This window comes from Ceratotherium simum, chromosome 26 (genome assembly GCF_057802395.1).
Source record: "Ceratotherium simum simum isolate JZ-2026a chromosome 26, ASM5780239v1, whole genome shotgun sequence".
Lineage (NCBI taxonomy): Eukaryota > Metazoa > Chordata > Mammalia > Perissodactyla > Rhinocerotidae > Ceratotherium > Ceratotherium simum.
Window position 1 is genome coordinate 25848505 of NC_141925.1, and position 27550 is coordinate 25876054.

Genomic DNA, 27550 nt, shown 5'->3' on the forward strand with positions numbered 1-27550 from the left:
ACTCTTTGTGCGTTGTTGGGGAAATGTAAATTGGTACAGCCACCTGGAAAACACTATGGGTGTTACTCAAAAAATTAAAAATAGAACTACCATATGATACAGTAATTCCTCTTCTAGGTATTTATCTGAAGAAAATGAAATCACTATATTGCAGCATCCCACGTTTATTGCAGTATTATTTACAATATTTACAATATTGTAAATTTACATTATTTACAATAGCCAAGCCATGGAAACAACTTAAGTGTTCATCAACAGAGGAATGGATAGAGAAAATGTGGTATTTATAAACAAATGAATAATATTCAGACATATAAAAGACAGAAATCCCATTATTTGCAATGACATGGATGGATCCTGGGGGCATTATGCTAAATGAAATAGGTAAGACAAAGAAAGACAATTACTGCATGATCTCACTTATATGTAGAATCTAAAAAAAAAAAAGTCAAACTCATAGAAAGAGATCAGATTGGTGGTAGCCGGAGGCTGAGGGTGAGGGATGAACAAGATGGGTGAAGGTGGTCAAAATGTACAAACTTCCAGTTATAAGATAAATAAGTCCTGGAGATGTAATGTACAGTATGGTGACTATACTTAACAGTACTAAATTGTATATTGGTATTTTCTAAGAAAGTAGATCTCATCACAAGAAATAAAATATGTGACTATGTGTGGTGATGGATGTTAAATAAAGTTACTATGGTAATCGTTTTGCAATATATACATATATCAAATCATTATGTGATACACGTAAAACTAATACAATGTTATATGTCAATTATATACCAATTAAAGAAGAAAAGAAAAATCTCGATAAACAACTTAACTTTATACATCTAGAAACTAGAAACACATTAAGAACTAGAAATAGAATAATCAACTAAACCGAAAGGTAGCAGAATGAAGGAAAAAACAAAGATCATAGCAGAAATAAGTGATGTGGAGACTGTAAAAAATTAGAAAAGATCAAGGAAACTAAGCCATAGTTTTTGAAATGGTAAAGAAAATTAACAAACTTTTGCCTAGAAAAAAAAAGAAGACTCAAATAAATAAAACTATAAATGAAAGAGGAGACATTACAATTGATACCCCAGGAATAGTAATGCTCCATAAGAGATTACTATCACCATTTATACACCAATTGAATAACCTAAATGAAATGGATAAAAACCTAAAAACATACAACCTATCAAGACTGAATCACGAAGAAAGGGAAAATCTGAAAGCACCAAAACTGGGTAAGGAGATTGGATCAGTAGTCAAAAACCTCCCAACAAAGAAATGTTTAAGACAAGATTACCTCACTAGTGAATTCTACCAAACATTTAAAGGTTTAATACCAATCCTTCTAAAACTCTTCAAAAAATTGTAGAGGAAGGAGCACTTCCAAATTCATTATACATTTCCCTGATACAAAAGCCAGAAAAGGACACTATGGGAAAAAATTACAGGTCAAGATCCCAGATGAACATAGATGCAAAAATCCTTAAGAATACCAACAAATTGAATTCAACAGTTCATTAAAAGGTTTATACAATATGATCAATTAGGATTTATTTGCAAGAAAGATGCAAGAATGGTTCACTATTTGCAAATCAATCATTGTGATATACAACATTAACAAAATGAAGGATAAAATTGTATGATTAATATAATTATCATTGTAATTATATATGATTACATATGTAATTGATTATCATATATAATATAATCAAATATATGATTATAATTATATATCTTACTACAATTAATCTGATTATAGTTAGTAAGGTACTGTGTACCTGAAATTTGCCTAGAGAGTAGATATCAAGTGTTCTCAACAAAAAAAGGCAACTCTGTGAGGTGATAAATATACTAATTAGCTTGATTGTGGTAATCATTTCACTATACATACTGATATGAAAACATCATGTAATACACCTAAAATATTTACAATTTTTATTTGTCAATCAAATATTAATAAAGCTGCTTACAAAAGAAACAACTGCTAAGGACAGAGCTTTCACTGAGAAGGGATGGCAGTCTTGCCTGGGAAGCTTTGTCCTGTCAGCAGGGTTAGTGTCCGCACAGAAAGCTCACTAAAAGACAGAAATTAAGCAAATAGTTAAAGAAGCCTATGTAGGCAGAACAAAGAGAAGATTAACACAGCCAGTGAATCTGAAGCCCAGCCCTTGATATGGGCTGAATAATTTCCCCCTCAAAATTCACATGTTGAAGCCCTAAACCCCAATATCTCAGAATATAACTATATTTGGAAATAGGATCTCTACAGAGGTGATTAAGTTAAAAATGAGGACATTAGTCTGGGCCCTAACACAATGTGACTGGTGTCCTTATAAGAAGAGGTAATTTGGACACATAGAGATGTCAGTGGTACTTGTGCACAGAGGAAAAACCATGTGAGGACACAGCAAGAGAGGGGCCAGATGAAAGGAAAGAGGCCTCAGAAGAAACCAAATCTGCCAACTCCAAGAGTTTGAGACAATAAATTTCTCTTGATTAAGCAAAAAAAAAGGAGCCATAATTTGATTTGATCAATTTTAGAGCAATTTATATCATAGAGCAACATTGAAAACAATTTAGCAATCAGTTGGCAATTAGTTGAGTTTACCATCTGAGTACAATCAAGAGAAGAGATGAAAAGAGCCATACCAAAACCAATGTCATTCCAGAGTGACTGCTGCCATTACCAAAAGCTGTGCCTCTCTAAAGAGCAACATCAGAGGCTTAACACTGTAGGAGAAAAAGTAGATTTCACTAAAATAATTTGGCTGTACAAATAACAATAACAAGCCCTATGCCAAAAGCGAGGACTACTACTCAGTGTTGATACAATATATACATAAAATGTTTCATTTCCAACAAAATATTATGAAGAGTGCAAAGAAACAGGAAAATACGACTTGTATATCAGAAAAAAAGCAGGTAACGGAAACTGTCTGTGAGACTGACCAGAAGTCAGATTTATCAGAAATAATGATTTCAAAATAACCATCATAACCATGTTCTTAGAACTAAAGAAAATCTAGATTAAAGAAGTAAAGGAGAGAGTGATGTCAACATCATGACAGAGTGAGTTGTTCCCTTTGTCTCTCCCCTCTAAGTTACAAAGGATATTCATTAACCAAGAGAGGATTCCCTACACAGCACAACCGGACACCTGAGATCCACGTAGTCATACATCTGAAGATGGGTGGACTGCATCCTCAGGAAGCAGTGGAACTAGGTGATTGGAACCCTCCCCCTTCCTGGTGGCAGCAATTCAGGTCATGCATCCTCACACAGCAGCTGGCATAACTGTAAGTTGAGGCAGGGGCAGCCCGGCCCATGTGTGAGTGCTTTAGGAGTGGTAGCCTGGCCTGCACAGGAGCACCCACCTTGCTGCAGTGACCCCACCCATGGGAATGCTCCCCACTGAGTGGCAGTGGCTCAGCCCCTACAATGGTGCCCTTCCTACCTAATGCAGCAGCTCAGCCAGTCTCCTGCTGAGCACAGAGGCTTTGCCTGCATGTGCATGACCCACTGAAGCACAGAAGCCCAGCCTGCATGTGTGTGACCTACCCAAGGAGAAGAGACCCTGCCTGCATGTGCACAACCAGCCCACTGAGTGCAGAGACCCCATCCACATAAGTGCAACCAGCCAAGCAGCTGCAGCCAGCCTTTGCAAATGCAGAGTGGCCCTACCAGAACAACTACCAGAAGTCGGGGCAGGATTAGAAAACACGGCTCCTTGTGGCAGTGTCCCACATACAAAATAGAGGAAGATTGGCACAGATGTTAGCTTAGGGACAATCTTCCTCAAGCAAAAAGAGGAAGATTGACAACAGATGTTAGCTCAGGGCCAATCTTCCTCACACACAAAAAAAGGAAAGCAAGAAAATACATCTCCTTCCTCCCCCAGCAGTGGAAGGTGGAATCTATGACCTGATACTACCACAAATGTGCTGGCAGAGGATCATTTCATCAAACAACATGAAGAGCTACAGTAACACTTCAGAGTAGAAGGAAAATGAGAAGTCTCCAGAAAGCAATCCTGAAGTCACAGAAGTTTACAATCTAAATGATGGAGAATTAAAACTAATTGTCATAGAGAAACTCAATGAATTACAAGAAAACTCAGAGATAGTTCAATGAGCTCAGAAATAAAATTAATGACCAGAAAGAATACTTCACCGAAGAGATTAAAGCCCTTAAAAAAAAAAGTACAGAAATTCTGGATATGAAGATCACAATTAATGAGATAAAAAATAATCTAGAAAACATAAAAAATAGAGCTGACCTGATGGAAGACAGAATTAGTGACTTAGAAGATAGAAATATAGAAATGTTTCCAGTGGAGGAGGAGAAAGAACTAAGATTTTAAAAAATGAAGAAATTTTTTCCAACTCAAATAGGAAAATTAACATAAGGATTATAGGTATTCCAGAGAGAGAAAGGAGCAGAGAGTTTATTCAAAGAAATAATAGCCGAGAACTTCCCAAACCTGGGGAAGGAACTGGACTTACAAGTACATAAAGCAAATAGAATTCCTAATTACATAAATGCAAAAAGACCTTCTCCAAAAGCCATATAATAATAAAAGTGGAAAAGTCAATGGCAAAGAAAAAATATTAAGGGCTGCAAGGCAGAAGAAAATAACATACAAAGGAACTCCCATCAGGCTTTCAGCAGATTTCTCAGCAGAAACCTCATAGGCTAGGAAAGAATGGAATGATATATTCAAAACACTGAAAGACAAAACTTTTCAGCCAAAACTACTTTATCCAGCAAAGCTATCCTTCACATATGATGGAGAAATACAAGTTTTCCCAGATAAACAAAAGATGAGGGAGTTCATCTCCACTAGACTTGCCTTACAAGACATGATGAAGGAAGCCCTCACACCAGAAAAAAAAGGGCAAAGGTTTACAAAGCTTTGAGCAAGGAGTCTGTCTATTTAAGACAAACAAAATCAGAAAATTGGAGTTCTCTATCAGAAGAGGTTAGCAAACACATAAGCATACCATATAAGATAAAAGGAAGGAAAGCATAAAAAACAACTATAAACACTTGAACTGTCAAAAACTCATGACACAAAAAAGAATAATTTGTGACAACAATAACTCAGAAGGGGAAGAGGAAAAAGATGGAACCTGCTTAGGCTAATGGAAACAAGAGGTTATCAGAAATTGGACTATCTCATCCATGAGATCTTTTCTACAAACCTCATGGTAACCACTAAAAAAATCAGAGCAGAGCCATAATTCATAAGTATAGAGAAAACTGAGAAAATCATCATAGGAAACCACCAAACAGAAATGGCAGACAGAAATAAAAGGCAAAAGAAACCATGGAAATATAGAACAACTGGAAAACAAGACATAAAATGGAGTATTAAGCACTTATATATCAATAATCTCTCTAAATGTAAATGGATCAAATTCTTCAATCAAAAAACACAGAGTGGCTGGATGGCTTAAAAAACAAGACCCAACAATATGCTGCCTCCAGGAAACACATCTCAGGTCTAAAGACAAACATAGGCTCAGTGTGCAGGGATGGAGGGTGATACTCCAAGCAAATGGCAAGCAAAACAAAGCAGGTGTTCCCATACTTATATCAGACAAAGCAGACTCCAAGATAAAAGAGACAATGAGACACTAAGAGGGGCAGTATATAATGATGAAAAGGACATTCCACAAAGAGGACATTACAGTTATGAATATATATGCACCTAACACAGGAGCACCAAAGTATATAAAACAACTATTAACAGACCTAAAGGGAGAAATTGACAGCAACACAATAATAGTAGGGGACCTCAATAACCCATTTCCATCAATGGATACATGATCATACAGAAAATCAACAAGGAAACAGTGGACTTAAATGAAACACTGGTCCAGATGGACTTACTAGATATATATAGAACATTCCATCCAAAAATAGCAGAATAGGGCCGGCCCTGTGGCTTGGTGGTTAAGTGCGCGTGCTGCGATGCTGGTGGCCCCGGTTCGGATCCCGGGTGCGCATCGAGGCACCACTTCTCCGTTCATCCTGGGGCCGAGTCCCGCATACAGCAACTAGAAGGATGTGCAGCTACAACATACAACTATCCACTGGGGCTTTGGGGGGAAAAAAATAAAATAAATAAAATCTTTAAAAAAAAAAAAATAGCAGAATACACATTCTTCCCAAGTGCATGTGGAACATTCTCAAAGATAGACCTTATGCTGGGAAACAAGGCAAGCCTCAGTAAATTTAAGAAAATTGAAATCATTTTGAGAATCTTTTCCAACCACAATGCTATGAAACTAGAAATCAGCGACAAGAAAAAAGCTGGGAAATTCACAAATATGGGGAGACTACACAACATGCTACTGAACAACCATTGGCTCAATGAAGAAATCAAAGGAGAAATTAAAAAATACCTGGAGACAAATGAAAATGAAAACACAACATACCAACTCATGGGATGTAGCAAAACCATAGCAATGCAGGCCTACCTCAACAAACAAGAAAAATCTCAAATAAGTAATCTTAAACTACACCTAACAGAACTAGAAAAAGAAGAGCAAAGTGTCAAATCAGCAGAAGAAGGGAAATAATAAAAATAAGACCAGAAATAAATGAGATAGAGACTGAAAAAAAAAAAAAAGAAAGAAAGAAAGGATCAATGAAACAAAGAGCTGGTTCTTTGAAAAGAAAAAGAAAATTGACAACCCTTAGCCCAACTAACTAAGAAAAAAAGAGAGAAGGCTCAAGTAAATAAAATTAGAAATGAAAGATGAGAAATTACAATGAATACTTCAGAAATACAAAGGATTATAGGATAATGCTGTGAAAAACTATATGCACACAAATTGGATAACCTAGAAAAAATAGATAAATTCTTAGACTTATAAAACTTCCCAAAACTGAATCAAGAAGAAATAGAGAATCTGAATAGACCAATCACAAGTAAAAAGATTTAAAAAGTAATAAAAGAATTTCTAAAAAACAAAATTCCAGGACCAGATGGCTTTTCTGTAGAATTCTATCAAACATTCTACCAAAGAAGATTTAATACTTATCCTTCTCAAACTATTCCAAAAAATTGAAGAAGACAGAACACTTCCTAACTCATTCTGGGAGACCAACATTACCCTGATAACAAAACCAGACAAGAACAACACAAAGAAGGAAAATTACAAGTGAATGTTGCTGATAAACATAGATGCAAATATCCTCAACAAAATATTGGTAAATAGAATACAACAATACATCAAAAGGACCATACACCATGATCAAATGGGATTTATACCATGGATGCAGGGGTGGTTCAACATCTGCAAATCAATCAATGGGATATACCACACTAACAAAATGAGGAATAAAAATCACATGATGATCTCAATAGATCAGGGAAAGGATTCAACAAGATACCAAAGCCATTTATGATAAAAACTCTCAACAAAACGGGGATAGAAGGAAAATACGTCAACATAATAAAGGCCACATATGACAAATCCCCAGCCAACGTTGCATTCCATGGTGAAAAGCTGAAAGCTATTCTACTGAGAACAGGAACAAGACAAGGCTGCCTACTCTCACCACTCCTACTCAACATAGTACTGGAGGTTAGGCCAGAGGAATTAGGCAAGAAAAAATATAAAAGGAATCCAAATTGAAAAAGAAGAAGTGAAACTCTCATTGTTTCTGGGTGACATGATTCTACATATAGAAACCCTAAAGAATCCATCGGAAAGGTATTAGAAATAATCAACAACTACAGCACAGTTTCAGGGTAAAAAATCAACTTATAAAAATCAGATACATTTCTATACACTAATAACGAACTAGAAGAAAGAGAAGTCAAGAATACAATCTTATTTACAATTGCAAAGGAAAAATAAAATATCTAGGAATAAATTTAACCAAGGAGGTAAAAAACCTATACACTGACAACCATAAGACATTATTGAAAGAAATCGAAGAAGACATAAAGAAATGGAAAGATACTCCATGCTCATGGGTTGGAAGAATAAACATAATTAATATGTCCATATTACCTAAAGCAGTCTACAGATTCAATGCAATCCCAATCAGAATCCCAATGACATTCTTCACAGAAATAGAACAAAGAATCTTAAAATTTATATGGAACAACAAAAGACCCCGAATAGCCAAAGCAATCCTGAGAAAAAAGAACAAAGCTGGAGGCATCAAAATCCTTGACTTCAAAATATACTACAAAGCTATAGTAGTCAAAACAGCATGATACTGGCACAAAAATAGACACACAGATCAATGGAACAGAATTGAAAGCCCAGAAATAAAACCACACATCCATGGACAGCTATTTTTCGACAAAGGAGCCAAGAACATACAATGGGGAAAGGAAAGTCTCTTCAATAGATGGTATTGGGAAAACTGGACAGCCACATGCAAAAGATTGAAAGTAGACCATTATCTTACCCCATACACAAAAACTAACTCAAAATGGATTAAAGGCTTGAGTGTAAGACCTGAAACCATAAAACTCCTAGAAGAAAATATAGGCAATACACTCGTTCACATTGGTCTTAGCAGCGTCTTTCAAATATCATGTCTACTCAGGTAAGGGAAACAAAAGAAAAAGCTAGCAAATGGGATGACATCAAAGTAACAAGCTTCTGCAAGGAAAAGAAAACCATGAACAAAACGAAAAGACAACCCACCAACTGGGAGAAAATATTTGCAAATCATATATCCAACAAGGGTTAATTTCCAAAATATATAAAGAATTCATACAACTCAACACCAAAAAACAAACAACCTGATCAAAAAATGGGTAGAATATATGAACAGACACTTTTCCAAAGAAGATACACAGATGGCCAACAGGCACATGAAAAGATGTTCAACATCACTAATTATTAAGGGAAATGCAAATCAAAACTACAATGAGATATCACCTTACACCCATCGGAATGGCTATAATTAACGAGACAAAAGATAATAACAAATGTTGGAGAGGATGTGGAAAAATGTGACCCTCATATACTGCTGGTGGGAATGCAAACTGGTGCAACCACTTTGGAAGACAGTATGGAGCTTTCTTAAAAAGTTAAAAATAGAAATACCATACAATCCAGCTATCCCAATACTGAGTATTTATCCAAAGAACATGAAATCAGCAAGATAAAGAGATTTATGCACCCCTATGTTCATTGCAGCACTATTCACAATAGCCAGACCTGGAAGCAATCCCAGTGCCCATCAACTGATAAATGGATAAAGAAGATGTGGTATATATATATATATATATATATATATATATATATATATATATATATATACAAGGAATACTACTGAGCCATAAAAAAAGACAAATTGTCCCATTTGCACCAACATGGATGGACCTTGAGGGTATTATGTTAAGCAAAATAAACCAGACAGAGAAAGACAAACACTGTATGATTTCATTCATATGTGGAAGATAAACACATGGATAAGGAGAACAGATTAGTGGTCATCAGAGAGGAAGTGTTGTGGGGTGTGCAAAATGGGTAAGGGGCACATATATAGGGTAATGGATAAAAACTAGACTATTGGTGATGAGCATGATGGCATCTATACAGAAACTGATATATAATAATGTACACCTGAAATTACACAATGTTGTAAACCAATATGACCTCAATAAAATTTTAAAAAAAAGTAAAGGAGAGTGACTTCAGCAAGATTGTGGAAGAGAAATACACATCCCCCCACAGAAACATTGATTTGGCAACCATCCACAGAAAAAATTTGCTTTGTGCGAACCTCAGGATGCAGGTGGTGTTTGCAACATCCTGGTGGAGGCCAAGAATGAAGAAAGATACTTTGAGGAAACTGGCCTGGCTCCCAGCAGCAGGTCTGCTTACTATAAACCTGGCTGCAGACTTGGAAGCAACCATATCTCTCTGTGAAATTAGCTCCAGCCCTGTTCATCTGCAGTGTTGCCATAGGCAGTAAACATGCCAACCTGTGACCTTGGTAACAGGCCGACCCAACTAAAGATCCTACTGAACCAAGAAACAACCCATGACCCAGCTCCAACCCCTCTCAACCATGGTCCTAAAGGCAATCCCATCTGTCCAGGGACCTGGGAGGAGCCATGTCCACTCATGTCTATGGGAGTAGCCCTGTGGACAACTGACTGTGGACCTGGAAGCAATCCCATCACCTGGCTCCAATCTCACTCAACTATGGTTCCATAGGCAGTACTGTCTGCTGGAGGACTTAGAAGAAGTCATGCCCACTACACCCCCAGTAACTGGCCCACTGACTACAACCCAACTGTGGACAAGGAAGGGGCCTCATAACTCAGCTCCAGCCCTGTTCATCTGTGGTACCAGAAGCAGTCATGTCAGTTAGGGGACCCAGCAGGAGAAAGACTCTATCTGCCAAAACCAGTCTGTGAAGACTGAAAGTAGTGATTGTTCTTTCAAATCCAGAGACACCAATGCAAGGCTACAAGGATCTCAAAGAATAAGGCAAATGTGACACCACCCATGGAAAGTAATAAAGCTCTAGTAACCAGCCCTATCAAAATAGAGATCCTTTTGCTTGGCAAAGAATTTAAAATAACTTTCTTAAAGAAGCTGAATGAGGCACAAGAAAACACAGATACACAGTTAAACAAAATCAGGAAAACAATATGTGAACAAAATGAGAAGTTCAATAAAGAATAGAAACCATATATAACATACAAACAGAAATCCTGGACAGGAGAAATATGACTGAACTGAAAATTAAAATAGAGCTTTTTAACAGCAGATTTAGTCAAGCAGAAGAATCAGTAAAGTCAAAGACATTTTGAAATCATTCAGTTAGAAGAACAAAAGCAAAAAGGATAAAAAGTGAAGAAAAAGTCTTCAAGATTATTTGACACCATCATGCAATCAATATACACATTATGGGAGTCCCAGAAGGAGGAGAGAGAGAGAAAGAGGCAGAAAACTTATTTAAAGAAATAATGGCAGAAAGCTTCCCAAATCTAGGGCAAAAAATGGACATTTAGATTCATGAAGCCTGAAATCATAAAAATAGAATCTAAGGGGGCCGGCCCCGTGGCTTAGAAGTTAAGTGTGTGTGCTCCGCTACTGGCGGCCCCAGTTCGGATCCCAGGCATGCACTGACGCACCGCTTCTTTGGCCATGCTGAGGCCGCGTCCCACATACAGCAACTAGAAGGATGTGCAACTATGACATACAACTATCTACTGGGGCTTTGGGGGAAAAAAGGAGGAGGATTGGCAATAGATGTTAGCTCAGAGCTGGTCTTCCTCTGCAAAAAGAGGAGGATTGGCATGGATGTTAGCTCAGGGCTGATCTTCCTCACACACACACACACAAAAATAGAACCTAAGGAGTTCTGTAAGAAGATACATTTTAATTAAATTGTCAAAGAAAAAAATTTTGTGGGAGTTTTGGGAGGTATGATTTTGTCTTTTTTTACTCTGTATTTTTTAAATTTTTCTATCTTTTTGAAGTATAATTAACAACGACAAATTGTATATATTTAAAATGTACAATATGATATTTGGATATGTGTATGCATTGTGAAATAATTGTCATAATCAAGCTAATTAACATATCCAACACATCATATAGTTACCATTTCTCTTTTTTTGTGATAAGAACACTTAAAGTCAACCCTCCTAACAAATTTTAAGTGTAAAATACAGTACTATTAACTATATTCAAATTGCTGTACAATACATCTCCAGAACTTTTTCATCTGGTATAATTAAAACTTCGTAATCCCTGATCAACATCAGAAAGAATTTTGAAAGCAGCAAGAGAAAAACAACTTGTCACATAAAGGGGATCCCTCTTAAGATTCAGTAGATTTCTCAGCAGAAACTTGCTGGCCAGAACAGTGGGATGATATATTCAAGTGTTGGGAAAAAAAAAAACCTCCAACCAAGATTACATTTCCTGGAAAAACTGTACTTTAAGAATGAAGGTGAGATAAAGACTTTTTCAGACAAAGAGAAACTGAGAGTTTGTTATCACTACATTTACCTTACTAAAAGTGCTATTGGAGTTCTTCAAGTTGAAACAAAAAGATGATAAATAACTTTGGAAGCACATGAAAGTAGAAATCTCACCACTAAGGGTAAATATAAAAACAAACAAAATTTTACAATGGTGGCACATAAATCACTTTTAACATTTGTATATAAATTAAGAGACAAAAGTAGTAAGAATAACTTTAACCACAGAAATTTGTTAATGCAAATACAATATAGAAGTAAAATCTGACATCAGTTACATAAAATGGAGGGATGTACATTGCAGATTTACTGTATGTGATTGAGGTTAGGTTGTTATCAGCATAAAACAGACTACTATAAATATAAAATGTTCAATGTAATCCCCCATTGTAATGACAACCTTTAAAAGTACAGTAGATAAATAAAAGATAAACAAAAAATAATCAAAGTACACCATCATAAAAGTCAAGCCACAAATAAAGACAAGAGAAGAGAAAGGAACAAGAGAACTACAAAATAGACGGAAAATTTTTAAAAATTGCAAGAGTAAGAAGAATAAGTTATTACCTATGAATAAATTAAGTGTAAAATAACTAAACTCTCAAATCAAAAGACATAGAGAGGCTGAGTAGATAAAAAATAAGACCCAACTAATGGTTGACTACCAGAAACTAAATTTAGATTTAAGGACACACACAGGCTGAAAGTGTAAGGTGGAGGAAGATATTCAATGCAAATAGTAACCAAAGAAAGCAGAAGGGGCTATACATTTATCAGACAAAATACATGTTAAGTCAAAACTGTCATGAGAAAAAGAAGGTTGATATATAATAATAAAAGTGTCAAATCAACACAAATATATGTTATAAATATATTTATCACCAACATCAAAGCACCCAAATATAAAAAGCAATCATTGATAGGCCTGAAGGGAGAAATAGACAAAAATGGAATCGTCAATATCCCACTTTCAAAAATGGCTAGAACACTCAGACATAAAATCAATAAGAAAACAGCAGAACAGAACAGATAATGCTATAGACCAAATGGGCATAAAAGATATATACAGTACATTCCCCCCAACAGCATCATATTACCCATTCTTCTCAAGTGTACATGGAACATTCTCCAGTATAAATTATATATTAGGTCACAAAATAGATCATAACAAATTTAAGAAGATTCAAATCATTACAAGTATCTTTTCTGATCTAAATGGAATGAAACTAGAAATCAATAATAGAAATAGGAAAATTTACAAATACACAGAAATCAAACAACACACTCTTAAAGAATTATTTGGTCAAAGAAGAAATCAAAGAGAAAATTAAAATATATCTTGAGACAAGGAACACAAAAACATAACATATCAAAACTTATTGATGCAACAAAAACAGTACCTAACAGAGAAGTTTATAACAATAAATTCCTACGTTAAAAAAGAAGAAAAATCTCAAACAAGCTAACTTTACAATTCAAGGAACTAGGGGGGAAAATCCCAAACTAAAATTAGCAGATGAAGTAAAAATGATGATAGCAGAAATAAATTGTAGAGAATAGAAAAACAACTTTATAAACCTAGAGGTTTTTTTTTGGAAAAGATAATCAAATTCAACAAAACCTTAGATAAAGTTATGAGGAAAAAACAGAGAAGACTCAAGTAAATAAAATCAGAAATTTAAGAGAATACACTACAACGGGTCACACACACATTAAAAGCACCATAATGGACAATTATGAACAATTATACTCCAACAAATTGGATAACCTAGAATAAAAGGAGAAATTCCTAGAAACATACAACCTACCAAAATTGAATCAAGAAGAAATAGAAAGCTTGAGAAGACTAATAATAAAAAAGGAGATTGAAGAAGTAATTTTGTAAAATTTCCAACACAAAATAGCCCAGGACCACATGGCGTCACAAATAAATTCTACCAAACATTTAAAGAAGAACTAATACCAATCTTTCCTAAACTTTTCCAAAAAAATAGAAGGAACCATTCCAAACTCAGCCTATAAAGCCAGCATCACCCTGATACCAAAGCCAGACAAGAACATACAAGAAAAGAAAATTACAAGCCAATAACCCTGATGAACATAGATGCAAAAGTCTTCAACAAAATATTAACCAACCAAATACAACAGCACATTAAAAGAATCATATGCCATGACCAATTAGTATTTATCCCTGGGATGCAATGATATTTCAATGTACAGAAATCAATCAAAGTGATATACCACATTAACAGAATAAAAGATAAAAGCCATGTGATCATCTTAATAGATGCAGAAAAAGTATTTGACAAAATTCAATACCCTTGGGCCGGCCCCGTGGCTTGGTGGTTAAGTGAGCGCGCTCCACTGCTGGCGACCTGGGTTCGGATCCCGGGCGCGCACCGACGCACTGCTTCTCCGGCCATGCTGAGGCCGCGTCCCACATACAGCAACTAGAAGGATGTGCAGCTATGACACACAACTATCTACTGGGGCTTTGGGGAAAAAATAATAAATAAAATCTTTAAAAAAAAAAAATTCAATACCCTTTCATATAAAACTCTTAACAAATTAGATATAGAAGAAAATTACCAAGAGTAATAATAGTCATTTATGAAAAGCCTACAACTAACATCACACTCAATGATTAAAAGCTAAAAGATTTCCCTCTAAGATCCAGAACAAGGCAAACATGTCCACTTTCATCTGTCCTATTCAACAAAATACTGGAAGTCCTAGCCAGAATTTGGCAAGAGAAAGAGAAGAAAGTCATGAAAATAAGAAAGGAAGAAATAAAACTATCTCTGTTTACAGGTGACATGACATTTTATGTAGAAAAGCTTAAAGACTCCACAGAAAACTAAATAAGGAAATAGAGTAGAGTCACAGGATACAAAATTGACATACAAAAACTAGTTGCATTTCTATACACTCACAATGACCTAGCTGAAAAGGTAATTAAGGAAGCAATCCCATTTACAATTGCACCAAAAAAAATAAAATACTTAGGAATAAACATAACCAAGAAAATGAAAGACATAGAAGGAAACTAGAAAACATTGAGGAGAAAAAATTTTAAAGACACAAACAAATAGAAGCACACCCCATGTTCATAGATTAGAATAATTAATATTATTAAAATGTCTATGCCTCCCAAAGTTTTCTATGGATTTGATGCAATCCCTATCAAAATTCCAAAGGCATTTTTCACAGAGATATAAAAAAGTCCTAAAATTTATTAGGAACCACAAAAGACACTGCATACCCAAAGCAATATTGAGAAAGAAAAAAGTCAGAGGTATCACATTTCCTGAATTAAAAATCTATTACAAAGTTAAAGTAATCAAAACAGTATGGTATTGGCATAAAAACAGAAATAGACCAATGATACAGAATAGAGAACCCAGAAATGACTGTACATGTACAGTCAGCTAATCTTCAGCAGAGTGTCAAGAATACACAATGGGAAAAAGATAGACACTTCAATAAATGGTGTTGGGTAAGTTGGATATCCACATATGAAACAATGAATTTGGACTCTTATATCACACCATATACAAAAAGCAACTCAAAATGCATTAAAGACAAATGTAAAAACTGAAATAAAATTCTTAGAAGAAAACAGAAAAAGATGCTTGGCATTGGACTGGGGAATTATTTCTTGGATACGACACCAAAGACATAGGCAACCAAAGCAAAAATAGACAACTGGGATTACACCAAACTAAAAAGCTTTTGTATAGCAAAGGAAACAATCAACAAACTGTAAAAGCAGCCTACATATTGGGAATAAATATTTGTAGACTACATATTTGATAGAGGATTAATATCCAAAATATGTAAGGAATTCCCACAACTCAATAACAAGAAAACAAATAACCTGAAATTAAAATGGGCTAAGGATCTGAATAGACATCTCTCCAAAGATGACATACAAATGGCCAACAGGTACATGAAAAGGTGCTCAACATTACTAACCACCAGGGAAATGCAAATCAAAACCATAATGAGATATCACCTTACATGTGTTAAGATGGCTATTATCAAAAAAACAAAGAACAATAATTGGTAGCAAATCTGTGGAGAAAAGAAAGCTTTTGTGTACTGTTGATTAGAATGTAAATTGGTGCAGCCACTATGGAAAACAGTCTGAAGTTTCCTCAAAAATCAAAAATAGAATTACCATTTGATCCAGCAATCCCACTTCTGGGTATTCAAGGGAATTGATTTCTAGAACTCAAAGACATATCTGCACTCCTGTGTCCATTGCAGCATTATTCACAATAGCCAAGGTATGGAAACAACCTAAATGTCCATCTATGGATGAATGGATAAAGAGAATATGGTATACACATACAATGTAATACTATTCAGTCTTTAAAAAAGAATAAAATCCTGCCATTAGTGACATCATAGGTGGACCCAGAGGACATTATGCTAAGTGAAATAAGCCAGACACAGAAAGACAAATACTACATGATCACACTTATATGTGGAATCTAAAATCATCATACACATAGAAGCAGAGAGTTGAATGGTGGTTATCATAGGCTGGAGGGAGGGTGAAATGGGGGGATGTGGATCAAAAGAACTATAACAAAGTTTCAGTTTTGCAAAATAAATAGTTCTGGATATCTACTGTACAACATAGTTCTTATGATTAATAATATTGTATTGTATAGTTAAAAATTCAATTAGCAACTAGATCATATATTAAGTGCTCTTACCACATAGGAAAAAAACAAGGATAGTAGGAAAAAAACTTTTGGAGATGTTGGATAAGTTTATGTTATTCATAATTTTGATGGTTTCACAGATATACATGTATCTCCAAACACCTCAAGTTGTAAACACTAAATATCTACAGCTTTTTATATGTCGAAAAAAGAAAGGAAAAGTTGAATGAATAATATAATGAATACATGTATACCATACACCTAGAGATAAAAAAGTAAAGTATGATTACAATGTTGTATATAACAGAAAATATTAATAAAGACATAAAAAAGAACCAAATTGGAGATTTGAATTTGAAAAGTACAATAACTGAAAACAAAAAGTTTGGTAGAGTGTCTCCAAAGTTGATTCGAGCTGGCAGAGGAAAGAAAAAGTAAGCACAATGATAGATAAATAGAGATTATGCAAGTTAAAGGAAAGAAAAAAGAATGAAGAAAATTGAAGAGAGACGTAGAGAAATATAAGGCACCATTAAGTACACCAACATGTGTGTAATGGGAATACCAGAAGGAGAAGAGAGGAAAAAAAGCAGAAAAAATACTCTAAGAAATAAATGCTGAAAACTTCAAAATTTTTGAGAAACAATAAACTACATATCCAAGAATCTCAACAGAGACTGAATAAGATTAATGCGAAGAGATTCACAAGCAGGCACATCATAGTAAAAATGCAGACTCTCAACAAGAGAAAAAAACTCATTTCTTACTAGGGAACCCCAATAAGATTAACATCTGACGTTTCAGCAGAAAGATGGAGGCCAGAAAGCAGTGGGATAACATATTCAAAGTACTCAAGAAAAAAAAAAAGTCAGCCAAAAATTCTCTCCAGAAAAGCAATCTTTCAAATTGAAGATAAAATAAAGATTTTCCCAGATCTAAAAAAAAAACCCTGAAATTATTACTAGCAGATCTGCCTTACAAGAAATACTAAAGTGTTCTTCAGGCTGAAAATATGTAACTTCTTTAGGTAACTTGAATCCACATAAAAAAACAAAGAACAATGGTAAATGTAATTATGAAATTATTATAAGACAGTTCAAATGTATGTATTTCTCTTTTCTTAACTGATTAAAAAAACTAATCATATCAAATAATGTGCATATAAAATATTTTTGTGCCTGTAACATATAGAAATGTAATGTATGTAATAGATTTTCTAAAATGACACAAAGGAGGTGGGCAGGAGAGTTAAGAAAATGAATACAGATGGTTAAGTAATAACTATAACAACGTATTTTGGGGTTTTAACATTAATATAATATGTATAACAATAATACCATGAAAAGGAAGAAAAAGGAATAGAGCTATATAAGAATAAATTTTTAAGAAGAGGATTGGCAGATGTTAGCTCAGGGCCGATCTTCCTCACACACACACAAAAAAAGAATAAATTTTTATATATCACTGGAATGAAGCTACTAGAAATCTGAAGTTGATTCTGATAAGTTAGAATGTATATGATAAACTCTGAGAAATCACTAAAAATAAACTCACAAAATATAATTTAAAAATCATTAATTAAAAGACTAATTCATAAAACACTCATTTAGTGGGAAAAAAACAGTAAAAGGAGAATAAATGAAAAAAATACACGAGACATAGGGAAAACAAAAAGTAAAATGGCAAACATAAATCTAAATAAATAATAACATTATGTGTGAATGGATTAAAGAATCTAATCAAAAGACAGAGATTGTTAAATGATCCAGCTGTATCCTATCCATAGGAGACACACTTTAGATTCAAAGATATATATAGTTTGAAATTAAAAGGATGGAAAAAGATACATTATGCAAAGACACAGCAACTACAAAAAAGCTAGAGTGATTATACTAACATCAGATAAAAAAGACTTTAACACAAAAAATGTTGTTAGAGATAATGAGGAACATTTTATAATAACATGGGTCAATCAATCAGAAAGCTATAAAAATTATAAACATGATATGAACCTAATAACTGAGCACCAATATACATAAAGCAAAAACAGCAATGAAGAGAGACACTATTTAAAATAGCCAAGACATAGAAACAAGCTAAATTTCCATCAATGGGTGAATGGATAAAGAAGCTGTGGTGTATATATATACATATATACATACACACACACACACACACACACACACAAGCACAATGGAATATTATTCAGCCATAAAAAAACCTAGGAAAACCTGCCATTTACGACAAGATGCATGGACCTTGAAGGCATAATGCTATGTGAAATAAATCAGACAGAGAAAGACAAATACTATATGATCTCACTTACATGCAAAATCTAATTTTTTAATAAAACCCATCAAACACAAAGAAAAAGAGATCATATTTGTGGTTATCAGAAGTGATGGATGAGGGGAGATGGAATTGGAGGAAGGCGGTCAAAGGTCAAACTTCCAGTTATAAGACAAATAAGTACAAGGAATGTAATGTACAACATGATGACTATAGCTAACACTGGTGTATAATACATAGGAAGGTTGTTAAGAGAGTGGATCCTAAGAGTTCTCATCACAAGGAGAATGTTTTTCTTTTCTTTTTCTTGTATTTATATGAGATGACAGATGTTAACTAAACCTATTGTGGTAATCATCTCGCTATATATTTAAATCAAACCATCATTCTGTACACCTTAAATTTAAACAGTGATGTATGTCACATTTCTCAATAAAACCGGAAAAAAAGAAATGAAGGGAGAAATAGATAATTCTACAATAATATTTGCAGGCTTCAATACCCCATTATAAAAAAATTAATAGAATAAAGAGAAGATCAACAAGAAAAGAGACTTGGACAACACCATAAACTAACTAGACAACAAGTGCTTATAACACTCTACCCAAAAATAGAATACACATTCTTCTTCTTGCTTGGGTTTAAGACTCTGAGGTGAAAGAACATTGCCATACATAGGATAGTTTTCTAAATATTCAGTTGTGGGGCAAGACATGCCAGAATTTTTATAAATCCTTGTGGTTCTTCGTGGACAAGGATGTAGCCTTTGCAAACATAAATAAACTGAAAGATCATTTTCACCTTCAGAAAAAGAAAAAAGAATATACTTTTCAAGTGCATATGAAACATCCTCTGGGGTGGGGGGAAATGGTAAGCCATAAAACTAAATTCAATAAATATAAAAGAATACAAAATATACAAAATATGGCCTTCAATCGTAGTGAAATGAAAATGTAAATCAATAGCAGTGGAAAATTTGGGAAACTCAAAAATATGCAGAAAATAAACCACCACAGTCTTAAATAACCAGAGTCGAAATCAAAATCAAAAGGCAAATCAGAAGATATTCTGAGACAAATGAAAATGAAGACACAACATATCAAAATTTAAGTGATGCAGTCAAAACAATGCTTAGAATGAAATTTATAGAAATAAATACCTATAAAGAAAAAAGAAAGTTCTCAAATCAATAACCTAACCATCCATCTTAAGACACTGAAAAAAGAAGAGCAAACTAAACCTAAAGCAAACAGAAGGATGGAAATAATAAAGATTAGAGAATATTAATGAAATAGAGAACAAAAAAATCAAAGAAACCAAAATCTGGTTCTTCAAAAAAACAAACAAAATTGACAAACCTTTAGCTAGATCAACTAAGGTAAAAAGAGGAGATTCAAATCACTAGAATCAGAAATGAAAGGAACATTACTACCAACCTTACAGAAATAAAAATTATTATAAAGGAATACTATAAACCACTGTACACCAACAAAGATGAAATGGACTTATAGACATTTCTCCAAAGAGGATATACAAATGGCCAATATGTATATGAAAAGATGCTCAATATCACTAATCCTTGAGGAAATACAAATCAAAACCAGAATGAGATACCACCTCACATCTATTAAGAGAAGCTAATATAAAAAAAAAACCCAGAAAATATGTATTGATGAGGATGTGGAGAAAATGGAATCTTTGCACACTGTTAGTGGGAATGTAAAATAGTGCAGCCACTAAGGAAAACAGTTATGGCAATTCCTCAAAAAATCAAACATAGAATTACCATACAATCCAGTAATTCCACTTCTTGGCATATACCCAAAGGAACTGAAAAAAGAAACTCAAAGAAATATTTGTACAGACTAAAAGAATAAGTATTGTATGATTCCATTTATAGGAAGTAACTTGAGTAGTCAAATTTATAAGACAGAAAGTACAACGGTGGTTGCCAGAGGCCGAGGGGAGGGGTAATGAGGAGTTATTGTTTATTAGATACAGAGTTTCAGTTTTGCAAGATGAAAAGTGTTCTGTGGACGGATGGTGGTGATGGTAGCTGCTTTGAGAGGTTCGGTGGATTCAATCGGAAACATAAAAAGAAACTTTCCAACCCAGACAAATGGACTGAATGTATATTTTATTATATAGAGGAGCATAAAGGTGCTAGTCCACACACAGATCCAAATAGGTCAAATAACAAGAGGGAAATGACACAAATCAATTGGAAAGGGAAACACCAGATCCACCGAGATAGAAGCAGATCCGAATAGGTCAAATAATAAGAGGGAAAACCATCAGGTCAATCGGAAAGGGAAACGCCAGATCGACTGAAGGGAAATGATACAAATCAACCGGAAAGAGAGACACCAGGTCGACTGAGAGAGAAACATCATATCGGTTACTCACAACATCCACGCCCTTGCGCCCGGGAGAGTCCCTTCAATTGACACAGCTAGGTGGGAGTCCGATTGTCAGAGGTCCTGGGCAAGGCGTCCCCTCCACAGGTGAGACTCTCACCAGCCCTCAGTTTCCAGCAGTTTATACAGCATCAGTAATCTCCAGAGTAAGCATTTGCAGAGCTTGCAGAGTAAGTATTTGGTGTTCTCATGCACAAATGGTTATCAGTTGTGTATGTGCATTGAGCCCCTTGGCTATTGTCCCGGCCCGGCACAGATGGCCAGTCCGTCCCTGGCTACAATGCCCAAAGAGTCTTGTAATCTTACAAATTGCAACCGTCTCTGTAGGAGAAAGGCCAGTTCCCACCACATAGAAAGCTGCTTTATATTTCTTTGTGTGCTGGTGGCTGTAGGTTCATGGAATGGCCAAACATGGCTGTACTTATGTCAAGACAGTAGCATAACAATGTAAATGTATAATGCCAATCAACTGTGCACTTTAAAATGTTTAAGATGGTAAATTTCATGTTATGTGTATTTTATTACCGGTAAAAAAAAAAACTCAGAAGAAAACATATAAGTGAACCTTTATTACCTTGGATTTGGCAAAATATTCTTAGATACGACACCAAAAGCACAAGCAACAACAACAAAAATAGATAAATTGGACCTCATCAAAATTTAAAAATTTGTGTTTCAAAGGACACCAAAAAGGAAGTGAAAAGATGGCCAGCAGATTGGGAGAAAATACTTGCAAATCATATATCTCATAAGGAACCTGTATCCAAAATATAGAAAGAACTCTTACAACTCAATAATAAAAAGACAAAGCTTAATTTAAAAATGGGCAAAGGATATGAATAAATTTTTCTTCTGAAAAGATATACTAATATCCACAAGCACATGAAAAGACTAAACATTATATGATTCCATTCATATATGTTCAGAACAGAGAAACCTACAGAGAAATTTGATTAGCGGTTGTCTAGGATTGGTAGAGAGGAGGGCTGACAGGTAGTGGGGGAGAAGAGCTAAAGGGTATCTGTTTTCTTTTTGAGATTATAAAAATGTTCTAAACTTGATTTTAGTGATGGGCACACACATCTGTAAATAGACCAAAAATTATTGAATTGTATACTTTAATGGGTGAATCATATGGTATGTGAACTATATCTTAATAAAGCCGTTGAAAAAAAGAATTGATTCTCAGCAAACATTTTTCAAAATCAAGAAAACAAAACATTTTTCCACACTGGGTTTTGGAAAAAATACCTTATTATACTCTTTTTATCAGATATAAGTGACAATGTATTACTAATATTGTTACTTATAAACTATATTTTAACTCACATGTAAAATAGAATTGATATTCAATAGTTCAAAGCTTACATTCATTGAGGAGTTCACTTGAGCAGTAGTTTCATCATCTGTTGGAAACTGGTATATCTGGATGCCATTACTAACCAATTCACTCATTATCTTACACTTAAATTTCTGTAAGTCATTTTTTGAAATTGTATCTGCCTTGGCAATCAGTGGTATAATGTTCACCTATTAAGAATGAAGCAAAGAAAATCTCATCAATGACTATTTTTTATTAATCCTGGAATTTTTACAGTCAAAACCTCACAATCTCTGACAACAAATGTTTGTAGCTAGATAATCACTGGCTATCATGCCTTCCTTCCTTATAAATTTTTTTCCCAAAATTATCAGTATTTTTGAAGATTAATCTTTTATTAGAATTTAAGTTCTGAAGTCTTAATTTTCTTCCTGTTAGTAAACTTTCCTATACTTCCAACAAATCTGGAATTAGTAAAATGTAAGTAGTAGGATGAAGTAGTCTATTTACTTCATTATCAATTTGATTTCTTATTAAATTGAGTGCTAAAAATTCAGTAGAATTCATCAAAATTGTAGAACAGATTAACTTTGTCCTTCTACCTATAATTTATTTGATCACCTTCTCCATAAATCCATCTTAATCAATGTCCCGTTTTCACAAATCGTTGTTCTACCTCGATGCCTTTGAAGATAGATTTGCTTGTGTTTTCCAAAGATCACCTAAAAATAATATATTTTTCTTACCATACTTAAAGGTTGAATGTGTGTATGTGTGCATAGCATCTTGCTAACAAATATGTTCATTCGTAATTTGTAAAAAGGAATTATTGTATATTTGAGGTTGAAATTTTATTCATAAACTTTTCTTCATAGTTCTACAATATGATCATTCCTGTCTCCATGCACTTACATCTCAATAATTAAACTTTGTATAAAATAACAATATGCAAAATTCTAAAACATATTTTATTACTGTTAAAATAAGATATCTTATTAAATCATTGCTACATGATATCAAGTTCTGTGATATAGTAGGGATGCATAAAAAAGCAATTTAGGTACATTGCTTTTGCTTTAGATTCCTCAAAGAATATTTTTAAAAAATCCTTGTGCAAAACTAGGGCCTCCGTATTATAACACAGATGTTCAAAATTTTGTCTAATTTTGAAATCTTAAATAATAGCTTCCACAGTAAAAATCAGACACTGCTAAGGTAGATTCAAGACTAACATAAATGTCTTGGGTTTTATTGGTGGGAAAGCTAGGAAAAGATATCCTCCAGTAAATCATTAACACATAAGAAATGGAAACTTTCCATGTCAATAATTCCTCAGGTGATCAGATTTAAGGAACAAAAGTCACTTATTGCAAGGAGAGCTCAGCAAACTGGAAGAGAAGACAACAGACACGTGCACTACCTTGCCCACTCCTTTATTGTAATGGCCTTTGGGAAAAAACCCAATTTCCTGTATCTGGAAATGGCTTGATGATTACGGATGCCCATAATTAAAAATAAAACTGTGTGTCCCTGACTACTGAATATACTACTAATCAAGAAATTGAGACAGCTCAATTTTAACTACAAATCTACTTTCAACTTCTTGGTAATATGTGAGATTAAGTACAAAGCTACTTTTCAGTTTGAACAATACATAACAAATTCAGGCCTTCTTTGATAAACAGGACCTAATTTTAGAAATTTTCCTCTCTTCTGCTGAATAAAGTTGAAGGTAGCATGTTTTATAAGGGCTGAGTGCAGGAAAGAATCTCACGACATAACAGTTTCTTTCATGTGTACATTAATCCTCTGTTGAAAATATGTATATTGCATTCTGAAACCTCTCTGATAGAACCAGTAGCCAGGATCATGAAAGCTTCACATTTCACACCATCCCTGGTATCAGATAAATGTTAATGGGATTATTTTATAGTACTATACAGTAAATTTAGTTTCAAAAATATGGGCAAATGACCATGATCTAAAGTATCATTTAATCACCAAAAAACCCCCTAAATTTTTATTTTAATGTTTTTTTACCTGCATCTCATTTTCCTAACTGATGCATTTTCTAATTAAATTTCTCTGGAAAGCAAGCTAAGTTTGAAATTTATCAAATGCTCTTATGGGCTAAATGTGTCTCCATGTCCCATGCATATGTTGAAGCCCTAACGCCCAGTATCTCAGACTGTGACTACATTGGGGGATAGACCCTTTAAAGAGGTGATTAAATTAAAATAAGACCATTAGGAATCCAATCTGACTGGTGTCCTTATAAGAAGGGGAAACTTGAACACAAAAAACTATCAGATGTGTGCATAGTGGAAAGATCATGTGAGGACACACTGAGAAGGTGGCCATTTGCCACCAAAGGAGAGAGGTTTCAGAGGAAACAAAACTTGGTGACACCTTGATGTTGGACTTCTAGCCTCAAGAACTGTGAGAAAATAAACTTCTGTTGTTTATACCACTAAGTTTGTAGTACTTTGTAATGGTATCCCTAGAAAGCTAATACAAATGTTTTAAAGATTAACAGAAAAAAATTATGATCACTACACATAATACAAAATAACAAGTTCTTGTATGCAAAAGCTTTTGAGATACATACTATCTCAAAATAAATATCAAATCTTGATAGGCTGATGGATTTACCAAACACACCTTACTGTCAATGTTCTTCATGGTTAATAGATCAAGGGACTTCAGAGAATGTCCTGTAGGTGAAATGAAGTAAAGGCACACATGTATACGAGAATCATGGTAGTCATTGAAGGAACGTTTAATTTTCAATTCTTCTTGAAGATAGGCCTCAAATTGAGCATCTATGTAGTCAACTATTGGTTGGTAGCTGAAAAAAGAAATTATTTAAACATTTAGCATAACAGATTAATAACATCTGAAGTCTGCATTTTCATCATTTAATAAATAGTTAATATGTGTACTTAATGTATGAGTACACATATTAATAAATTAATATGTGCCTATATATATTGCCAAAATGATAAAAAAAATGCATTGCATGTCCTTACATAGATAACAATTACAAACCAATAAAAAGGCCCATGCTTTACACTGTTTATAGAAATGGCAGAATGATCTATCAATTCGATGCAATCCCAAACAGAAACCAAATTTTTTAGTTGTATATATATTTAGAAGTGCAAAGGACCAAGAATGCTCAAGACATACTGAAGAAAAACAAGAAGATATATTCTTCAGGTATCAGATCTTATTATAAAACTAAAATAATTAATAAGGTATAGCATCAGCACAAGGATAGATAGACTAAAGCACAAGACAATATTTGGATGTGGTAGAACTGTTCTATAGCACAACTGAGATGGATATACAACTCTATGCATTCTTAAAAACCCATAGAAATATACACTATAAAAAATGAGTCTTATTGTATGTAAAATTTAAAAAGAGTGGCATTAGCATCATGGCAGTGAATACATCCCTCCTTTTTGTCTCTCTTATTAAAACTAAAAATTATATCCATCCACAAATAAAAGTACCTCTGTGGGAGTTGTGGAATGGAGCACAATATGTCAGGGGACCACGAATAGTCTTGCCCAACTGTGCCTCTAGTAATAGGCAGACAGATCTTTGCACAGGCTGTGGAACCAGCAGGAGCCAGCAAACCTGCCCCAACCCCTCTTGCATGCAGTTGGGGAAAAACTGGAGAGTGCTGACTTGGGCATGCACCCACAGAGGAGAGAAACTTGTAGAAGTTCAGCAATCCAGACAGCACATTCCAGCACTCCACTGGAGCAAAAATAAAACCAAATTTGGATGCATTGGAAAGAGTAAGAGAAACTTTGCCAACGTCTAACCTACACCAAGGAAACACAGCATGGGGCTGAAATAACAAGTGGTGACCTCTCCCACAGGGGAAAGGGAGAGCTATGAATGAGTACCTAGCTACCCCAGTTGTGCAGGATGCTGCTAGAAAAATAGGTTATTCTCCAGAAGCACCCAGAATACTGATGCAGGAACTCCCTGACAAGGGGGAGGGAGAAGGTTGTGAAAGAGGCAGATAAGAATATCAAAAGACATTAAAGGGACATGGTCTCTGCTTCAGCAGGAAGCCTGCCCATGAGCCTCTGGGAGAACCTCACCTGATGATCCCCCCACTGGGCCCACAGCACTCTCAATGCCCTGAGTGCTAAACTGTCACCTCCTCCAACTCTGCAGCTGGTTCTGTGTGCACAGTACTCAGTGTGGTGGCAAGAGCAAGATCTGGTAAATATAACGTGCTCAGAAAAATAAGACTAAGCTCTATGAGCAAGGAAGAAACCACTTTCTGTAAAATTTGAGCTGTATCACCACTTTCTGAAAAAAAAGAGAATTTTCCAGCAGTCAGCCAGGTGAGTTTAAGATGAGTTGAAAATTCTTAAAAGCTTAAGAATTTTGCCACAAGAGGGAGCAAGAAGTATGGAGCTGGGGTATCCATACAAGGTCAGAGAAATTCGCAGATATAACTGGACCAATGAACAGTTTATCTCACCTAAATGCAACTAGTAAAGATTTGAGGAGGTGTCTGCTACTTCAAATGTGAAAGCAGCAAAGCAAAACTCCTAGGAACATGAAGAATCAAGAAAACATTTCATCACTGAAAGATAACAATAACCTTCCAATAACTGAATCAAAGACACAGAATTTTGTAGTCTATATGATAAAGACTTCAAAACAGTTGTTTTAATGAAACTCAGTGATATATAAGGAAATACAGAAAGACAATTCAACAAAATCAGGAAAACAATACACGAGCAAAATGAGAAATCTAACAAGGAAATAGAAATCATAAAAAAGATCCAAACAGAAATTCTGGAGCTGAAGAATTCAATTAATGAAATGGAAA

General features: G+C 34.6%; 1 protein-coding gene across 1 annotated transcript in view; it reads right to left on the minus strand.

The window, feature by feature from the left end:
* The window catches only part of LOC101409020 (septin-14), a 98991-nt gene that overhangs the window by 30778 nt on the left and 40663 nt on the right, over positions 1 to 27550 (minus strand). Inside the window, exons 4-5 of the mRNA XM_087449212.1 lie at positions 25348 to 25534; positions 22734 to 22895 (exon numbers count right to left, since the gene is read on the minus strand). Coding sequence (XP_087305338.1) covers positions 22734 to 22895; positions 25348 to 25534 — 349 coding nt within the window. The remainder of the gene's footprint in view (positions 1 to 22733; positions 22896 to 25347; positions 25535 to 27550) is intronic.